Here is an 18,594-nt window from a genome sequence, read left to right on the forward strand (position 1 = left end):
GTGTGGACCTGGAGGACAATCTTGAAGGTGTCATTCTCAGAAATGCCATCCAGCTCCTTTGAGGCAGTCTGTCAGTGGTACAGAGCTTACCTGGGCTAGATTCTGTGGGCATTGAGCCCCAGGGGTCCTCTTGTCTCTGCCTTCCTAGTGCTGGGATTACAAGTACCCAGCATTTCTACACAGCTTCTGGAGATCAAACTTAGTTCCTTGTGTTTGCAACACAAGTACTTTACTGACAAAGCCGTCCCCTCAGTCCTGGAATGGAAAGACATCTAGTACAGACGTCTTTGAAAGGTCCTACAGTGGTACTGAAGGTTCATATACACTTGGTAGTTTTGTGACACTTTTATGTCAGTGGGAAGTGGCTGAAGAGCTAGGGGGCAGAGTTTAGTGTCCCTGCCCACACTCTTCTGTCTTTTGCCTCACAGATCTATTATCATGGAGAGCCCATCAGCGTCAATGTCCATGTCACCAACAACACCAACAAGACTGTGAAGAAGATCAAGATCTCGGGTAGCTGGGAATCCTTCTGGGGGGGTGGGATAGCGGCAGGCGTGGTCTTCATTAAAAGCCTGAGACAGTACCATTAGTAGCTTCCTGAAGCTTGCGTCTGCCGGCAGCCTACAGTGGCTTCAAAGCTGGGCAATGGGTTTACTGCCTTGCAGATTCCTTCTTAGGCTTCCTGGGCTCTGGCCAAGCTGTCCTGGGAAGAAAGACTTCGTCATGGAAGGGACTAGGCTTTGATGGGGTTTCTGTTTGGGTGGAGTCTGGGGTGGTGGCCTGTGGTAAATGCTGGCCATTGTCTCAATCTAAGCAAGCACATCTGCCACAGGGAGCTTGAGGTATATCATGAGAGGGACCCCTGACTCATGCGCCCACCTCCCCGGCCCCTCTCTCTCCAGTGCGCCAGTATGCAGACATCTGTCTCTTCAACACAGCTCAGTACAAGTGCCCAGTGGCCATGGAGGAAGCTGAGTAAGTGTGTTTGAAGCCAACTTTGGATGGGTGGGACTAGATAGGAGAAAGGGAAGTTCTGAGTCTAGGACCAGGCATCTTTTTTTTTTTTTTTTTTTTTTTTTTTTTGGTTCTTTTTTTCGGAGCTGGGGACCGAACCCAGGGCCTTGTGCTTCCTAGGTAAGCGCTCTACCACTGAGCTAAATCCCCAGCCCCAGGACCAGGCATCTTTAATCAACCTGCAGAGAGCCGGGCCTCTGCCTTCTTTGACATTCACAGTAGATGGCACGGAAGAGTCTTCCTCCAGGTGCTGACATTATAGGCGTGAGCCAGCCACACCTGCCACTTAGACCTGGTTTCTAATATCCTAGAGACAGAGATGTTAATATCAAACCAACTATTCTTGCATTATTGGATAGTCTCATATTCACTGTTGATTAAAAATGAAGTCCGCAGCCACAAGGCATAGATGTTGGGGGTTCATTGCAACGACCTAGAGCCAGGACAGCATTTAACCCCAGGTGGGACACCATAGTCTGTATATGCATCTGCAGCCTGGAGGAAGGATAGTCGTCTGGGCTTCCAGTGAGCATGGTTTCCCGTGGGGTTGGGCTAGGGGGTTGAGATGTGGCTGGCTCTGCTCCAAGAGGCAAAGCTGGGCCTTACTCCATGGCTGCCCTGGTGTCAGGTGAATGCATCTGTCTCATCTTTGGAAAGGGAGAGGGGGGATAAAATAGCACCAGGCCAGAGTGAACAACGGAGGTTCCTGTACATGACTGATGGATACGCATTAGAGCAAGTAGAGTTTCAGTGGTAGAACCTGGGTAGGAGCTGCCAGACACTTACTCATGGTTTGCATGCAGTGATACTTTTGAAAGTAAACGTGGGCTGAGTAGTTAGGAGCCCTTGCTGTTCCTCTAGAGGACCAGGGTTCATTTTCCAGTCCCCATGTCAGGCAGCTCACAACAGCTTGTAATTCTAGTTCCAGGGGATATGATGTGGTGCACATATAGTCATGGAGGTGCGTGCGCACGCACACACACAATTAAAAACTTAATCACTAAATAAATACTAAAAATAAACGTGCAGACTGGAGAGATGGCTCAGTGGTTAAGAGCACTGACTGGTCTTCCAGAGGTCCTGAGTTCAAATCCCTGCAACCACATGGTGGCTCACAACCATCTGTAAGGGGATCTGATGCCCTCTTCTGGTGTCTGAAGACAGCGACAGTGCACTCCTATACATAAAATAAATCAATAATCATTTTAAACGTGTGCTATCTAACTGTGCATCACAGCAATTCCTAGTCCAGGATTAGTCTTGCTTGTGTGTGGTGTGCCTCTCTTTCCAATGGCAGTGGGCTTCCTGCTAGATCTGGGCTTGGCCCAAGGCTTCCTCACATCTGGGATGTAGGGGTTGCTGGCAGAGGGGTTTTTGGAACAGGGCCAGTTCAGACATCCTGACTGTGATAAGGGTCATCTTCATGCTGTCTCTCTACCTCTCAGTGATACTGTGGCACCCAGCTCAACATTCTGCAAGGTCTACACACTGACTCCCTTCCTGGCAAACAACAGAGAGAAGCGGGGGCTTGCCCTCGACGGGAAGCTCAAGCATGAAGACACAAATCTGGCTTCCAGCACTCTGTAAGAACTCACCTCTAAGTCCCGGACCCTAGTGCCCACTCCACCACGGGCCCCACCCTCTTGGCCCACCACTCCGAGGATGAGGTTTAGGCTTGTTTCCAAGTCTTGACTAGGGCCAGCCCCCTGAAGTGTGGCTAGCCCGGGAGGCTCTTTCCCTACTCCCCCTGGGTCCCAACATTTGGGGGATACAACTGGACAAGCTTTCTGCAGGAATTGGGTGCTCTTGACCCAAAGTCCTGAATACAGATTGGGTGTGTCCCTGTTACCATCGAAGCAGGAGGGGAGAAATGGCTTCTAGAAGGAAGGAGATAAATGGAGGCTTGGAGAGGCTGGGGAGAGGTGGAGCTGGGTAGATAGATATGGGGGCCCTTCCACATGAGGCACCATTAGCCATTTGGTCCATGGGCATCACTGAGGTTTCAGGGTTGCCCCACCCTAGAAGAGTTCAGACAGTTGTGGAGGGACTCATTCCCTCCGATGATATCTGGCTCTCTGAAAGGGACTTGGTCTTTGTTGATTCTGAGACCACCATCCCCAAGCTCAGACTTAGCTCAGGCTAACCCATCACATTATCGCCCGTCACAGGCCTCCAATCTACCAACAAGCTCTTTCGTCCCTCTTTTACCCTGACTTATGTCTGACCTGCCCCCGACGAGGCGTCAGCTCCTGATCACATCCTTCTCGCGCTACCCTGACTCCCAGCTGCCCTTGGCTTCTCAGCTCTCAGTGCGGCTCTTTCTGCTTATGGGTTACTGAGTATAAATGATGTAAGAGAAATAAATGGCGAGAGGGCAGTTAGGGCTGGCTCTCACCGCACTGTATGGCACTGGCGAGGCAGGAAAGAGGACCCACTAGGGCTACAGAGCAAGGACATCTCATAGCTGGATGTGGAACCCAAGGAACTGGGACCATGGCTCAGTGGTAGGGCACCTGCCCATCATGCGTGAGACTCTGGATTTGATCTCTATTACCGCAAAGGACATAAAGGGAACCAAGGGGTACAGTTTCCAGCGCACTGTGCACAGATCCTTCCTGACCTCTGTTGCGCCTGGTGGCTCAGGAGAGGCATGGACAGTGGTGCCTCCCATCACACTCCAATGCCTACCACATCCCGCCCACCAAGGAGCCCCAAGCACCAGCTTCCCTGTCTCCATGCAGGTTGCGGGAAGGCGCCAACCGTGAAATCCTGGGTATCATTGTTTCCTACAAAGTCAAAGTGAAGCTGGTGGTGTCCCGGGGCGGGTAAGTTCAGCCTCCCCAGAAACCCCTGCCCATCCAGCCTGGTTGCCCAGCCTTTAGCTGCATCTTCCTGTTAAGGAGGCGAGACTTGAGGACTTGGTTTTCTCCTCCCTCCTCTGATTCCTCTTCCTTCTCCACTGCTGGGTCTCCTCTCCTCCATCTCTATTCCTCTCTCTTCCTCTTTAGCCTAGGCCCGGGTCTGGCTCTGAGGATTGGGTACAGTCTATGCCAATCTGGGTGTCCTCAGACCGTGTGCTGTGATTCTCAGGGGCTGCATGAACTTCCTCACGTCTCAGGCCACAGTGCCCACGCACCACTCTTGGAGACTGAAAAACCCAGAGCTGAATTGTGCGGGGCGGGGGGGTCCTAATTGGCTAACTTTCTCGTTTTATAGATGGGGGGAAATGATGCCTAAATAGTTCTCCTGAAGAACTCAGTGGCATTTGTTTGGGCAGTGTCTCCAAGCCAAGAATGGTGCACCCCCCTGCAGTCATAGCCCTTGGGAGGGAAAAGCAGGAGAGCGGGCATTCAAGGCCATTCTTGGCAGCATTGTGAGTTTGAGGTCATCCTGGACTGTCTCAGTTGAACAAAGAATATGTCTCAGCGGCTGGCAGCGTTAATACTGACTTTATATAACAACATTTGTAAACCCAATCTCGTGTTCTGTGACTTTGCAGGACCCACAGTCTTCCACATCTAGTGACCCCCAAAGTCTTCCTTTTGCTGTTAGATAACCTGGGAGCAGGGAGATTAGTATTTACAGATGAAGGTCCTGGGGTCGAGGGCGTCTGCAAACCCATCCCTCAGTGCCCTAGATGCCAGCTGCCCAGGGGTTGGGAGTATGTCCTTGGGCGGGGCAGCGGAGCAGTGAATGAATGTCCTTTCTCTTTTCTCCCGCTCTGCACTCTGTCCTGACCGCTTCTTCTGCTTCCTCTGGCCCACTCAGCCTGTTGGGAGACCTTGCATCCAGGTAAAGCCCCTCCTTTGTCCTGCTTTGTCTACCTTCCTGGAGGTCCTAGGGTCACAGACCCAGCTGATCAGAACCACAGGGTACTGAGAGGGAAGGATCTAGGGTTAACTTAGATGGCAGGCTGGGGGTGTGCTGTACCTGGAACTGCCAGGACGGACTGGGGAGATGTGGCTCCAAGCACAACACCTCAACTGCTTTCCTTCCCACGCAAGTGACAGGACCTTTGTAGACAACAGTGGTATGGGCAGTGGTCCGAGATGGGTCATCTGAATTGCTGACCCGAATCCTAGGATGTTCTGGAGAGATGTATTCTTTGTGGCTTTCAAACTTCTACTCCACTGAGAATTCATGGCTAACTATAGTCAGTTGCCGTGGCTCCCAGACTACAACATAGGAGTAGGTGTGACCCAGACAAGATTGGGTGGCCTCCTGTTGTCACACGATGGCCGTGTCACTCATCCTATGAGATTTTGAGTGAATCAAGAGACGATTCTATCTTGTTCAGGGTCAAACAGCGAAGAGTTTATGGTGGCCAGGCTTGTGGATGGTACTGGAATCCCAGCAGGGAGACAGTGGTGTCCTTACTACTCACAGCCTAGCAGAGCTGAGGTCCTTCAAGTCACATCCAGTATGGCTTCATTAAAGGCTGACTGAATCTGGCTTGTACCAGTCCACCACACCCAGTTCCTTCCCCCTTCACAGCTGCAAACATGATCAGTAAAATGTGGCTGTGTTTTCTGGAGACATTCATAATTCTAGGGAGGCTCTGTTAGGATGATGCCACCCTTAGCAGTGAGAAGCCTCCGGGGCTAATTTTAATCAGCCTCTCAATTCTGTTTACCATCCAGTGGCTAAGGGGATGGATGGGGGAGCCAGAGTCTCACTGCCAATGGCTGTGCAATCTGTAGCAAGAGGCTAGTCTCCGAGAACCTAAGCTTTTGGTCTTTGACTAGGCTATCATCATAAGGTGTCTCTAGGATCGTAGGAGTTGTTCTAAGGAGGGGCTTGGAACAGTCCTGGGTACACTCTGTGTCATACAAATGCCTGCTCTTGTCCTCAACCTGTCTGTCAGGGATAATTTTAGGGAAGAACTGGTCACCAACAATGGCTGATGGCCAGCTCTCTCCCTCTCACCTGCACACACAGGAGGTGTCAGAATCTGCACATGGCATGGACAGCTCTGAACCCCAGTTCCTGAAGCCTGTGGGTGGCAGGGAGATGGGGTGGGTAGGATTGGGAGAAAACTGGGAAGGGTGGTGTCCGGAGGCCATGATGATCTGGGATGGGTAGGGCCTCAGGTCACCTTAGTTACCCACTGACCATGGTGTGAGTTGCTGGTCCATGGTAACCAAAGGGTCCTTAAGGCAAGGGGAGTTTTTCTGTTTCTTTTTTCTTTAGGGACTGGGTGGATGGGGCTTCTATCTCTTTGGAAGTACAGGAGAAGAGGCATGATCAGAGTAGCAGAACTGGAGTGTAGTTGCTTCTCCATAACCTCCCCAGGCCTCAGACTGACAGGGCAGCAGATCTTAAAGGCCGAGGCTCTCTCCGATCTCACTGAATTGGGTATGTGTTTCAGTGACGTGGCTGTGGAACTGCCCTTTACCTTAATGCACCCCAAGCCTAAAGAGGAGCCCCCACATCGGGAAGGTGAGTGGGACCCGTGTGTCACTGGGTGGGGTTTTCCAGCCTCCCTCTTATCCCTCCACCATATTTCTTTCTGGGTTAGCCTTCAGCCCAGAATCACCCTTTCCCCAGTCCCCAGTCCTTGGAGAATCCACAACACAACTAATATTTGCTTTTGACCCAACTAGGAGACAGAGAGCCCTGATTCCTATTCTCCATGGGACAGGGAGGCTAGGAGTGGAAGACAAGCCACACTGGTAGATTTTAACTTTAATTTAAAAATTTATTTATTTTATTTTATGCATATGGGTGTTTTGCCTGTATGTATGCCAGTGTACTGTATACATAAGTTACCGTCAGGGGCCAGAAGAGGACATCAGATCCACTGTGACTGGAGTTACAGATGTTTGTTAGACACTCTGTAGGTGCTGGGAATTGAACCCACAACCAGAAGACCCAGGACATTTAACTGCTGAACCATATCTCAGTCCCCATATTAGCTGAGTTTTTAAAGTGGTAATAGATTGGCTACATTCCGTTGCAATGGATGTTACAGTTCCTCTCACAAATGGAGTCTGTGCCTACGAGTAGTCGGTGAGATGCCACAGATGGTACTCTGAATTCAGAGAGGTTACAGTGTGAAAAACACAGGGCAACATGATAGCAAATGCCCACAATCCCAGCCCAGAGAGGTGTGTGAGGCAGGAGGATCATGTTTGAGGACAGCCAGGGCTGCAAAATGATCTTAAAGTAAGCGGAACTCAGGCAAGCAAGAAATTCCTGCACGGCCTTCATTGGGCATGGATGCCTCCCTGTATCTGCTGCCTCTGACCAGGGAGGCTCCCACTCACCTTTCTTCCTTGCCCTCCCATCCCCTAGAGAGTCTGAGGCTCGTGTGTGTGTGTGTGTGTGTGTGTGTGTGTGTGTGTGTGTGTCCTGTCCCAATTCCTCACCTCTCATTATCCCAGACCCCCACTAACCCCTGTGTGTCTTACAAGCCTTGTGTGTGTTCAGTTCCAGAGAGCGAGACTCCAGTAGACACCAATCTCATAGAGCTTGACACCAAGTAAGCTGAACCTTCCTGCCTGTGATGTCTTGGGTGGGGCTGGACATGGGACAGGAGAGGTGGAGGGGTCATTTGCATAAATGTTTATTAACCTCCGAGGAGCAGCTGGTCTAACCTGTCTGCTGAGAGCCACCTCTGCTCACCTCTTCAGCAACCTGCTTGCCTGCATGTGACTTGAAGGACCCTCCATGCCTCTTCCTCCTGCATTGGTGGGGTCTGTCTTCCTTGCACGTTCGTCGGTCAGTCCGTCCGTCCGTCTGCAGCTCCCACTCAGCTGGCTGACGCGGGGCTGGTTCAGATTCTGGGGCTCCCCTCTCTTACCTGACCCATGCCAGTTGGAGGCTGCCTGTGGGGTGGAGAAGGTGTCTGGGTGCTGTCACTCTTGCTGCCTGAGGACCAACTGATTCGGATTCCCCGGCGGTGGAAGGCGGTGGGCCACCAAACAGTGGCCAGAGGAAGAGGACCTGGTTCAATGGCTTGAATCACCTCTGGGGCCAGGCTACTCTCTCTTTCCAGTTTCCCAAACCTCCTTTCCTAGATTCTTTGGTGAGATCTAAGAAACAGGTTTCAAGTTGCCCCAAGGAAACCCATTCAGCTGGCTGAACCCTATGGGGCAAGGGACTTCCAGTGTCTCTCCCTGGGCCTAAAGGACAGGATGGAAAGAAATAGTCCTTAGTCCTGCAACCTTAAACCAGGACCTCTCCCCACCTAACCCCATATATCCCCACCTTCCATGCCCCGTTCAAAAGTCCCTCTCCTACCTGGAGATCTGAGTTAGCGCTTCTAGGAGAAGGCTCTATATGGGCTTTTTCTTCCTTAGAGCCCAGTACCAACTTCCTGGTTGAAACTGCCATGCTCCCCAAAGCAGTCTTGTTAGTTTGATATTGAGAGGTGAAGTGAGGTTTCTTGGACTTGTTCTTTGGGGATTCCGATGCAGAGTCACATTGCTCCCCTATTTACCTTCTCCATTCCCCCAGGAATGGGTCGCTTTTCTAGCCCTTAGGAGAGTCAAGCTTTTTGCAGTTTATTTGTGAGAATCCCCACAGTCACCAGCGGGCTTGTAAACTGGTCAGCCTGGCACACCTTTCTGCCTGAGGTCATCCCGAGACCCTAGAGAATGAGGTTCTCTCTTGAGTCCTCCCATCGTCTGGTCAGGCCTCTGGATCTGCCTGCTGTCTACCCCTGCAAATACACTGCGTTTTCCTTGTCTCTCCTACTAGTGATGACGACATTGTGTTTGAGGACTTTGCTCGTCAGCGGCTGAAAGGCATGAAGGATGACAAGGACGAAGAGGATGATGGCACCGGCTCTCCACACCTCAACAACAGATAGACTGGGGCCAGCCTCAGCCCAGCAGCTCCAGGTTCACTCTCGCACTCGGATGCTTTCTCGTCTCCTTCCCATTCTGGTTCTTCCTTTTGTTCTTCCAGTTTCTACCAAGGGGCCCCAGTGGTCTTCCAAGTCTCGGTGATGAGCCTCTGGTCTCAGAACTGGCCTCGCATCACCATGCCAGCAGGACCACGTCCTCAGCCATCTCTCTGCGATCTCTTGTCCACCCCCTTTTCATGCTCATTCCCAGGAAGGCCACACTGCCTGGCCTTGGGATTTGGCTTGAGATGGGGAGCAGAAAGGGGAGGGTGTGGCCTGAAGGCACAATGATGATGGGTTTGAATGATGGAGGGGGTGGGCAAGATGGCTCAAGACACACAAGAAGATGTATATAGTCCTAGTAGGTGACGGTTTTGGCAGCTACAAGATGAGACCTTATTGAAGGTGGGAGAGGGCAGGACTGTGAATAGATTCTCAGTGCTTTGTTTTTGTGTGTGGTCCAGGCCCACAGAGACTCCTCCCCCTACACCCTCATCCTTGGTCCATGTCCCTATGTCTCATGGGGAAGGCACATAGACCCCAGGAGTGGAGAGCAATGGACTGGCTTTCTAACCAGATGACATCTAGACCGAGGCAGGCTACAGATCCAGCCATACACATGTCAGAACTGATCAGATGAGACATCAAAGCTTTGTTGAGTTTTTGTGTGTGGGCACAGAGAGGGGAAGCGGGTTTTAAACAAACACCAGCCCCTAGCAGTGAGCCAAAGCTACTGAGGATGTTTCCTGGGAGGAGGTTAAGAGATGGAGCAGGGCAGGGAGGCATCCATCCTCTTTCATCGTGGATAGTCCTTCAGGAACCCAGGATGGAGGGACACAGGCAGCTGGAGCCACCAGTATCTCCCGCTTCCTCCAGTGACTGGCCCTGTAAGCTAGGAGAAACAGTGGTGCCTGAGGCCACCATCCCCCTGTTAAGGGATCCGATTCCCAGAAGATGCCATCCATACAGATGAACTCCCAGTAGGAAGGCGGCTCCTCTCCTAAAGGAGTTGATCCTGTTCCTACCCAGAGTCATGGGTAGCCGGTATCCACCCGCTGGTGTTAGTATGACTTGACTGGGGTGAATCTCAGGGTAACAGGGCAGACGGGTGGTAAAACAGAAAATGCTCAAAGATATCCTTGTTTGGTCTTCGATGCTAGCTTGTTGTGTGACCTTGGGCCAGTTCCCTTCCCCCTTTGGGCCTCAGTTTCTTGTTGGAAAGCCGAGAGGTAGACCAGATGATTCCAAGAGTTTCTTGTTCAAGTTTCTGTCACTCTGTGACTCTCAAGAGCTTCTTTCTGATCTTCCAGGTGGAGCTGGGGCTGCCAACTGCTCCATCTGCCTTCAGAGGAAGTTCATGGTACCTCAGAGAACCCAGGCCAGGGCAGATCACTGAGTGCACCTTCCTGCCTAGGCAGGGCTGCTCTCGGACCTAGTCAGCTTATCTGATGTCAGGTTGTGGCCATAGCCTTTGTGAACTTCTTGACCCCAGAGCTATTTGCTGAGGTTTGTATGAGAAGTGTGTGGACAACAACCTCAGGTTTATCAGATGTATTTAGTAGTAGGGCAAGAGGATCTCATCTCGATTTCTGTTCCCCTTTTCTTAGTTCCATACATGCCTGAGAAGGGAGACCACAGCTTTTGTTTGGTTTTGAGACCGTGTAGTTTAGGGTAGCCATGAATTCACTATGTAGCTGAGGATTACTTTGGATTCCTGATCCTCTTGTCTCAAGTGCTGGGATTGCAGGCATGCCCCTGCCACTGCTGGTGTCATACTTTATTGTACAGATTCGATCCCAGCCATCTTCAGTCCATCATGCCTGGTGATTGCAATTATTTCTTGTGGTAAGATGGTCCAGGCCCACTGGCCCTGAACCTCTTAAATCTCAGAACCAGTCAACTCAAGGCACCTCCTTCCAGATTAGAATAGCCATCTGGGGCAGCCATATTACCTGGCTAGCCCTGGGATCATAACTGCAGGCTTCTCTGGCATCTAGCCCCTGCCAGAGCTACCTGGACACTTTTGCACCCATGGAATTGAATTAAAATCTTGAACAGTGTAAGGCGAGCATGTGCCTTCCACTGGCTTCCACTAAAACCATAGGAGCTGATACAAGACTCTTTAGCATTTGGGCTAACCTCTCCCGTCCCCCATCCTTAACTTATACAAGCAAAAGGTCTCTCAGTCTGGTTTCTTGAGCTTCCCACACTTAAGTATCCCCACTCACTCTTTGGGTTTATCCCACAGATCGAATAAAATTTCTCTACCTGCAGGGAAACATCAGGGCCCGGCTTCCTCTTCGTGTTTGGAGCCAGGCCTGATCAAGTTGGAGTCTAGCCAAACCATCCTTTGATGACAGCTTTGTTCTTTTATGCAGGATACTGCACACACTAAGACAGTTCTCACCCTAGAATCACTGTCTGTAGAAACCTTCTGGCCAGGGGTAAGTTAGAAGATAGTATTGACAGTTCTGGCTACAGCTCGTCCACACAGTGCCTTGACGTGAGTTTGAATACAGTGTCCCTTCTAAGGTGAATTCAAACCCCAGAAATTACACTGCAGGGGGCTGGAATTTGGTGTCATTTTGCCCCTACCCCACAGTCGTACGCTGCTGTCCTGGGTGAGATACACAGGCTCATGTATTTCTTTGGCCTCTTCCTGCCTTGGCCTCTGGTATGCTGCAGACACCACACCCCACCCCCATCCCGTGACGTGACCCAGTGCTTCTCTATAGGGCTCTTCTTTGTTCTGGGGTGTTCCTGGCCAGGTGGCACCTGGGAGTGAAACTGGAGGCAGAGGAGCCTCATGAAGTTCCAGGGACTGTCCGGTGAGACTGGGTTTGCTTGTGCTGACAGACTGGGACTTTTGCCATCCAACAGCCCACACTGGGGCTTTCCAGTAGACCACAGAGCACATGTTAATGCCAGTCTGGGCAAGAAGAGCATGCTTTGGTAAAAGTTCATCAATTGATGGTGACCAGACTTGTCCAGCACCCCAGCCAAGAGAAAATTTCATTTCCTAGAAAGATAAGAATTGAGCTGTTTGGCTAGACCCCATGGCCATTTCAGCTTCAACGTGCAGCTTGCTTGTCCTAGAGAGTGGCTGACAACCTGATCCCCATCGGGTGCAGTGAAAGGGATCATGTCCTGAAAGTCCCCAAGGCCACCTCTCAGTCCCTCTAACTGGAACAATATAGCCGTTGTCTGCTTTATTTTAGGGATTGCTGTGGGTTTGAATCCGATGTGAGCCAGGAGCTAGCTAGTACTCTTAGGCCGATGGCTACAGGGGTGTGGGTGTGCACTCACTGCAGGGATGAGGCCTGAGGTCACACAGGAAGACTGCTGTGGAATGAGCCCTCTGTTTACCAGTCTTTGTCCTGATGTCCCTGGTTAGGTAACCGGCACAATGATAATCAGCCATTGTGGCTTTGGTGGCTTTCACTGGGGAAGGAGTGTAGGTGTTGTTGTTCGAGGAGGGGTCTCAGTAACCAGGACACAGAAGACATGGATGTGGTCAGTGACTGGGGGTCAGGGAGGAGCATTTGAGCCTGCACTCATTCACCTCCCAGAAGCCCACAGAAGTCAAGAAACCTGGGCTCTGATTACATGTCAGGGAGCTGTGGCCACCAAGAAATCCAAGGGCAAGAGGAAAGAGATGTTGCCTCTTCTAAGTATAAGGTCCCATCCTGGATCAAAAGAACCACCACAGCTCCTTGGAGACCTTTGGGAATGTCCAAACCTCTTGCTCTGAGAGCTGAGTCCTAGCAGATCCACTCACAGAAGACTCCACGTCCCAGGGGCAGCTCTTTCCCACCAATGCCGAAGGCCTGTATGTGTGGCTCCCATCCCTCAGTGAAGGACTGGGCTCCAACCTTTAACTCCCAGGACTCAGACTCGTGTCTGTCCTGATATTCACTCTTTTTAAACTTAAGGACCAAATGAAGCTTCTCTGCTTTTTATCCAGACTGTCTTGGGCCTGGTCTAGGCAGCTCCCTCCTGGTCTAAAGCAACCTACTGATGGGGGGCAGATCCATACCTCTGTCACCCCAATTCATGCACACTAGCACCTCCCTCAATATCACCAACTTGTCATCCCCAAAAGGGAGGTCAAAGCTGAAGCACAGGTCCCTAGGACCCACTGTCTGCAGACCAGGTACACCTCTCAGTGTTCCACACAGCCTCGCTGGGGGCTGTTGCCGGGGGAAACTGAGGAAAGGGGGGAGGGGCGAGTTTCCAGCCCTCTCCCCATTCCTACTTTCTCCAGAGTAACTGCTTTTAACTCTGTCTATTAAGGTTTCACTTTTAAACTCTTTGAAGAATAACTTCAAATCACCATTTTTGCAGTTTTATCTTAGACCAGCAAGCACAGGTTCTCTTCTTGTTTTTGTGTGTTGGGGTGGTTCCAGCATCCTGACACAGAGATACTTGTTGGGACTCAGGTCACCAGGTCCAAGCATTAGAACACACACTGGTTTTCTAGTTGAGTCACTCTGCACCTTGGGAATGAGTTTGATATGGGCTGGGCCCGATGCTTGGTGAAGGTAGGGGCTTGGTCCTGAGAGTGGCATGTATGGAGTGAGGAGCCCGGTCTAACATCCACCTCGGATGCATTCTCAGGGCAGTAGGAGGAGAACACGGGACTGATTTTGTTATGCATGACCAAGGTGTGGGTAGCCAGGGTCATGTAAGAGATACACCAGGTGCTTTTATGATGCAGGATTCCTCAGAGGCATTTTAGCAAGTCTTCCTTGAGGGAATCTCCTAGGATTCCAGTTCCACACCTGTGGGTGTCCATGTGCACAACAGGAGGTTTTCATGCCCAAAGAGAGCCTCGTCCCCTTTTACAGTCCACCAGCTTCTCTCTTTGCTGGTCTGCAGCATCAAGGGGATTCACTTGCAGGACAGCTCATTGGTGAGAGTTGGGCTAGCCTTTGGCAAAAAGTCGTGCCTGGGCTTATGTCCTGGGGCATTCTAGGTGAGGAGCTGAAGCTCAGGGCATTGCCTACTGGTGTTTCTATTCAGTCCAAGTGTGGCCTAGAAGACCCCACTGACCTCAGGTTCCCCATGTGTAAAGGGCTAGTACCAGGCTCTGCCCACCACACAGGGACTACTGAAAGGGATATAAGGGTGGTGGGTAAGAAGAGAGGCCGGATGATGCAGCAGACTATGTGAGTGGCTTGGGTGGCCGATCCACGTAGCCCACAACAAAATGACAGTGTGGGATATCCTGTCTTCCCTGGGTCTCTCTTCTCAGTGTTAGGTCCAGCCACAACTGCTGCTGCGCTGCCTCTTCCAAGCCGTGGAAGTTGATGTGTGTCCTGGGTGTGGTGTCGAGGGGTGGCTGGGGCGGCCTCAGGCCTGTGACCCTCTGTGAAGTGGTGATTTGTGTGGCACATTCATTCCTGGACCATGTCCAGGTCAACCTGTTGTACCTGTGGCTGCCCTTGTCCCATGAAGTCATTATAGTTTATTCAACTGCAACAGGACAAATGAGCAAAAGAACCTTGAACAAGAGGCCATTAAAGGCCTTTTGTGATGGAGGACACTGGCTGTGTGTTCATTTCTCGTCTCACAAGCCCGGACAAGAAGAGAGCCGGAAGCACCCTCCAGCCCAGCCCTGCCCTGCTCCGCCCTGCCATGGGTTTTGTGCCTCATCTGTCTCCTCCCTCCTGAAGATTCCCCGAGGGGTTTTCTGTTGTATCTTGTGGCCTTGGGGTTAAGCTGCCAAGCGTTTGATCTCTCAAAAGATTGGCTGGATTCCATGAGCCCTGCTTTGCCCTGAGTTGAAGCCCCTGCCTGTTTCTGTCCCCTTAGCTTTACCCTGGCTCTGGTTCTGGCTGTGCCCATGTTACATAGCCTGTCCTGCCAGGTCTTCTTGAAATCACTTTGTTTCCCCAAGTTTTAACTGCTCCTGGGCTAAAGGATCAGCCAGCATCCTAATAGATTCTGTCTTATTTTCAATAGAAAGGAGAGGTGCTAGGCAAGGCAGTGCACACTCTTAATCCCAGCTCTGGGAGACAGTTTCTGGGTCTGCCTGGGCTACATAGTGAGACTGTTTAAAAAAAAAAAAAAGAGGCTCGTGAATACGATCAATTTTTTATAAAATTGATTATGTGATGGACACTCGTTTTTTATATTCCTATAAAAATTGCACCAATTTATGTCGAAGCTTTGCTCTCCTAGGCAGCCATGGGTAGATGGTTCCACTTTTCTCTTACAGAAAGGCAGGGCAGGAGGAAGACATGGGCGTTTCACCTCTTTTGTTGGTGTTTGAGTATTTTATTTTGTGTTTAGGAGTGTTTTGCCAGCATGCGTTTATGTACCATGTGTATGCCTGGTGCGCAGGGAAGTCAGGAAGAGGGCTGCAGGTGCCCGGAACTGGAGTCATCGATGTGATGTTTGAGAGCCACCATGTGGGTGCTGGGATCTGAGTCCCTGTCCCTTGGCAAGAGCAGCCAGAGCTCTTAACCTCCAAGTCACCTCTCCAGCCCCAGGAGGTTTGATGTTAAAACGTTGGAGATGAAAGGGAAAGTGGGGTGTGAGGAAAACCCAGCAGTCAGACAGGAAGTCTTCACTTCTCTAGGGTAGCAGGCCTGGGAGAGGGGTGGGTGGTAGTGCCACGGTGACCCAGCAGGGCCTGGAGGGACAAAGCATCTCAAAAAGGAAGAACACTGGAGAAGCACGTGATGGTCGAAGTTCTGAGGGGTGTGTGTGTGTGTGTGTGTGTGTGTGTGTGTGTGTGTGTGTGTGACTGCACACACAGTCTTGTGTGCACAGGTGAAGAAGACACCCTCAGTCCTTCACCTTTTTTTTTTTTTTTGGAGACAGGGTCTCTCCCTGAACCTATAGCTCGCTGATTTGGCTAGAAACTCCCTAAGAGTTTCTGCCTTCCCAGATGGGGCAGTGGATCATAGGTGCACCACAGATCCCACATGGCCATGTAGGGAAGATCTGGACTCAGCTCTTCATGCATATTTGGTAAGCAAGTCCTCCTTGAGCCAGTGCCCCAGCCCAGACGGTTAATCTTGACTGTTAGCTTGTTTAGGCTAAATAGTGCCTGCAGGACTAATAAATATATCTCAGGATGCATCTGAGAGGGCTTTTCCACACGGGTTTAATAAGGGGAGATCTGCTCCAAAGGTAGTGACACCATCCCATAGGTTAGAATGAAGGGAGAAGCCTGATAGTGTAGGTAGTGTAGTCAGTCCCCCCCCACACCCCCCTCTGATTTTGACTGCCACACTTACTCTGCTACAGTCTCCTGCTACACATCTGAAACCATGAGCCAATAAATCCTCCAAGTTATTTATTCAAGCATTTTGTAACAGCAACAAAAATGGACTCATACAGCCATTGCTGCCTGAACCAGAGGTTTCCCTGTCCTGGTTTCATGCCAGTACCTGTTATGGTTGAATGCAATTCTAAGCCGACTTCCAAGGAATTCTGGCAAATGTACTCCAATACTTCAGGTGCCTAGAAATACAGAGCAAGAGGAAGGTGAAGATTAGGGTTTTCATATCAGTTTCAGATCAGTTTTTCATATCCCCAAAACGTAAATAATTCTTTCTTTACACCTGCAATCCCTGCACATAGAAGGCAGAGCTGGAGGCTTGCCACAAGTTTGAGGCCAGCCTGGTCACCATTGCAGGTTCTAGGCCAGCCTTGGCTTTGTAGGGAGAGCTTGTCTCAATAAACAAACAAGCAACACCTCCACCGGACAGAGAGAGAGGGTAGGTGGATCACCTGTGCATACATGTGGAGGTCGGAAGACAACCTTGTGGAGTTGGTTCTCTCCGTCTGCTTTTGTGTGAGCTTGGGGCTAGGACTGAGACCACCAGGCTTGAGTAGCAGGTGTGTTTACATGTGGAGTCTCTCCAGCCATTGGTTGTTTCTTGAGATAGGAACTGGCAACATTAGCATTCTATAGACGATTATAACAGGACCCATAGTTTGCACAGTGTAACAACAGTCACCAGAACACAGTCTAAAATTGCTACACATACACACACACACACACACACACACACACACACACACACACACACACACACACACAGACATGCACCGTGACTAGCACTTAAGATAAAAAAATACAATCAGATGCCAGCTCTAAGAAAACTTACACGCTGAGGTGATTATCAGAGGTGGCAGTTGTCATTTAAATGGCCAGAAAGGAAGCTGTTCAAAGCAAAGATATAGAAACTACAGGAAAATAAGCAAAAGATTTTAGAACTAAAAATATATCAAATAAAATGCTCACTAGCTAGGTTCCCATAAGGGAGGTAACAAAAAAGTCACTGAACTTGAAAATAAAAGACAGCATTATTCTTTCTGAAGTTGGGGGAGTGGGGACACATTTTTTTTTGTAAAAGCTAACAGAACAAACCTGGAGAGGCAGAGAAAGTAGTGGCCATTCCACCTACAAATCTAGGTGCCTTAGGAGCTCCAGTGTGGTGTTGAATGTTTGGAGGATTCCTAGAGTTGCCAGTTTGCAGGCCGCATGGAAAGACAGAAGAAGCCAGAGTCTGACATCAGTGGGATAAAGGGAACAGTAACACCCATGGCGGCAGCTCTGGTAGACACACTCACACAGGCGTTATGGAGGCAGGCAGCGCTGTTCCCTCCTTGGACTACTTTGTATGTGAGTCACCTGTGAGGAGATGCTGAGGGTGGATTCCTTCCACTTCTCAGTTATCTGCTCTGGAAATACTGCCACAGACATGCCCAGAGGTGTGTCTCTTAGGTGATCCTAGACCCTGTGGAGTTGGCCGTTAAAATCCACCATCACTGTGAGTAAAAGACAAAACACACACAGATACATATCATCAAACTACTACAACTTAAAGCTCTCGAAAGCCACTGGAGTAAATGGTGTATTCTGGAGCGTTCTTCCGTTTAGAGAGTTACTGTCTGAACGCACTTTTCAGGAGAAGACAGGGAAGCCACCAGAGCCCAGAATAGATCTGAAAGGGCTAACAGAAAGGTGGACTCAGAATTTTATACTTGGCAAGAAAACACCCTTCTAGAACCTTTGGAAAATCGATTCTCAGATGAAGAAAGATTGAAAGAACACATCTCAGGGCTGGAGGGATGGCTCAGTGGTTAAGAACATTGGCTGTTCTTCCAAAGGACCAGGATTCAAATCCCAGCACCCACATGACCGTTCATAACTGTCTGTAATTCCAGTTCAGGGGATCTGACACCCATACAAATCCATACTTGAAGGCAGAATACTAATGTAAATAAAAATTTAAAAACATCAACACCACATTTGATGAAAAAAAAAAGCAATTTTTTTCTTTTAAGGTTGAAAGCAAATTATGACTGAGATGAGCCTGGATTTTCAGAAATTGATGGAGGCAGACAGGGTAGTGATTTGGGGAGATGTGCAAAGCTCTGCTGACTTAGGTTCTTTAAGACAATGGCAGGTGAAAAAAGACTGCAGCATTGGTACTGGCAAGTAGTTGGAGTCCATTATGCATCTGCCCTGTGAGGTGAGTGAGGGAAGAGAAAGAAACTTATCTGTGTCTTCTGTACTTGAGGGCCGCCGAGATGGCTCAGTAGGAAGGAAAAGGTGCTTCACCAATTCTGATGACCTGAGTTTGAACTGCAGCACCCATGGGGTGGAGAGAATCCATCCCTAAACGCTGTTCTCTGGCCACCACAAGTATGTTGTGTATGCACAGCCACGTACACATGTGCAGGAACATAACACACGTACATCCATGTAA

At 50.2% G+C, this 18,594-nt stretch overlaps 1 protein-coding gene across 17 annotated transcripts in view; it reads left to right on the forward strand.

Annotated features, from left to right (window-relative positions):
• The window catches only part of Arrb1 (arrestin, beta 1), a 72,058-nt gene extending 57,650 nt beyond the window's left edge, over positions 1-14,408 (forward strand). For 6 of the 17 annotated variants that reach the window (XM_006229740.5, XM_039101614.2, XM_006229736.5 and 3 more), the window contains 8 exons: positions 429-513; positions 903-975; positions 2,460-2,597; positions 3,756-3,839; positions 4,783-4,806; positions 6,383-6,453; positions 7,444-7,495; positions 8,716-14,408. In XM_006229740.5, coding sequence (XP_006229802.1) covers positions 429-513; positions 903-975; positions 2,460-2,597; positions 3,756-3,839; positions 4,783-4,806; positions 6,383-6,453; positions 7,444-7,495; positions 8,716-8,827 — 639 coding nt within the window. In that variant the 3' untranslated portion in view covers positions 8,828-14,408. 17 annotated transcript variants of the gene reach the window in all.
• Positions 14,409-18,594: the final 4,186 nt, after the last annotated feature.

This window comes from Rattus norvegicus, chromosome 1 (genome assembly GCF_036323735.1).
Source record: "Rattus norvegicus strain BN/NHsdMcwi chromosome 1, GRCr8, whole genome shotgun sequence".
In the NCBI taxonomy this organism is placed as follows: Eukaryota; Metazoa; Chordata; class Mammalia; order Rodentia; family Muridae; genus Rattus; species Rattus norvegicus.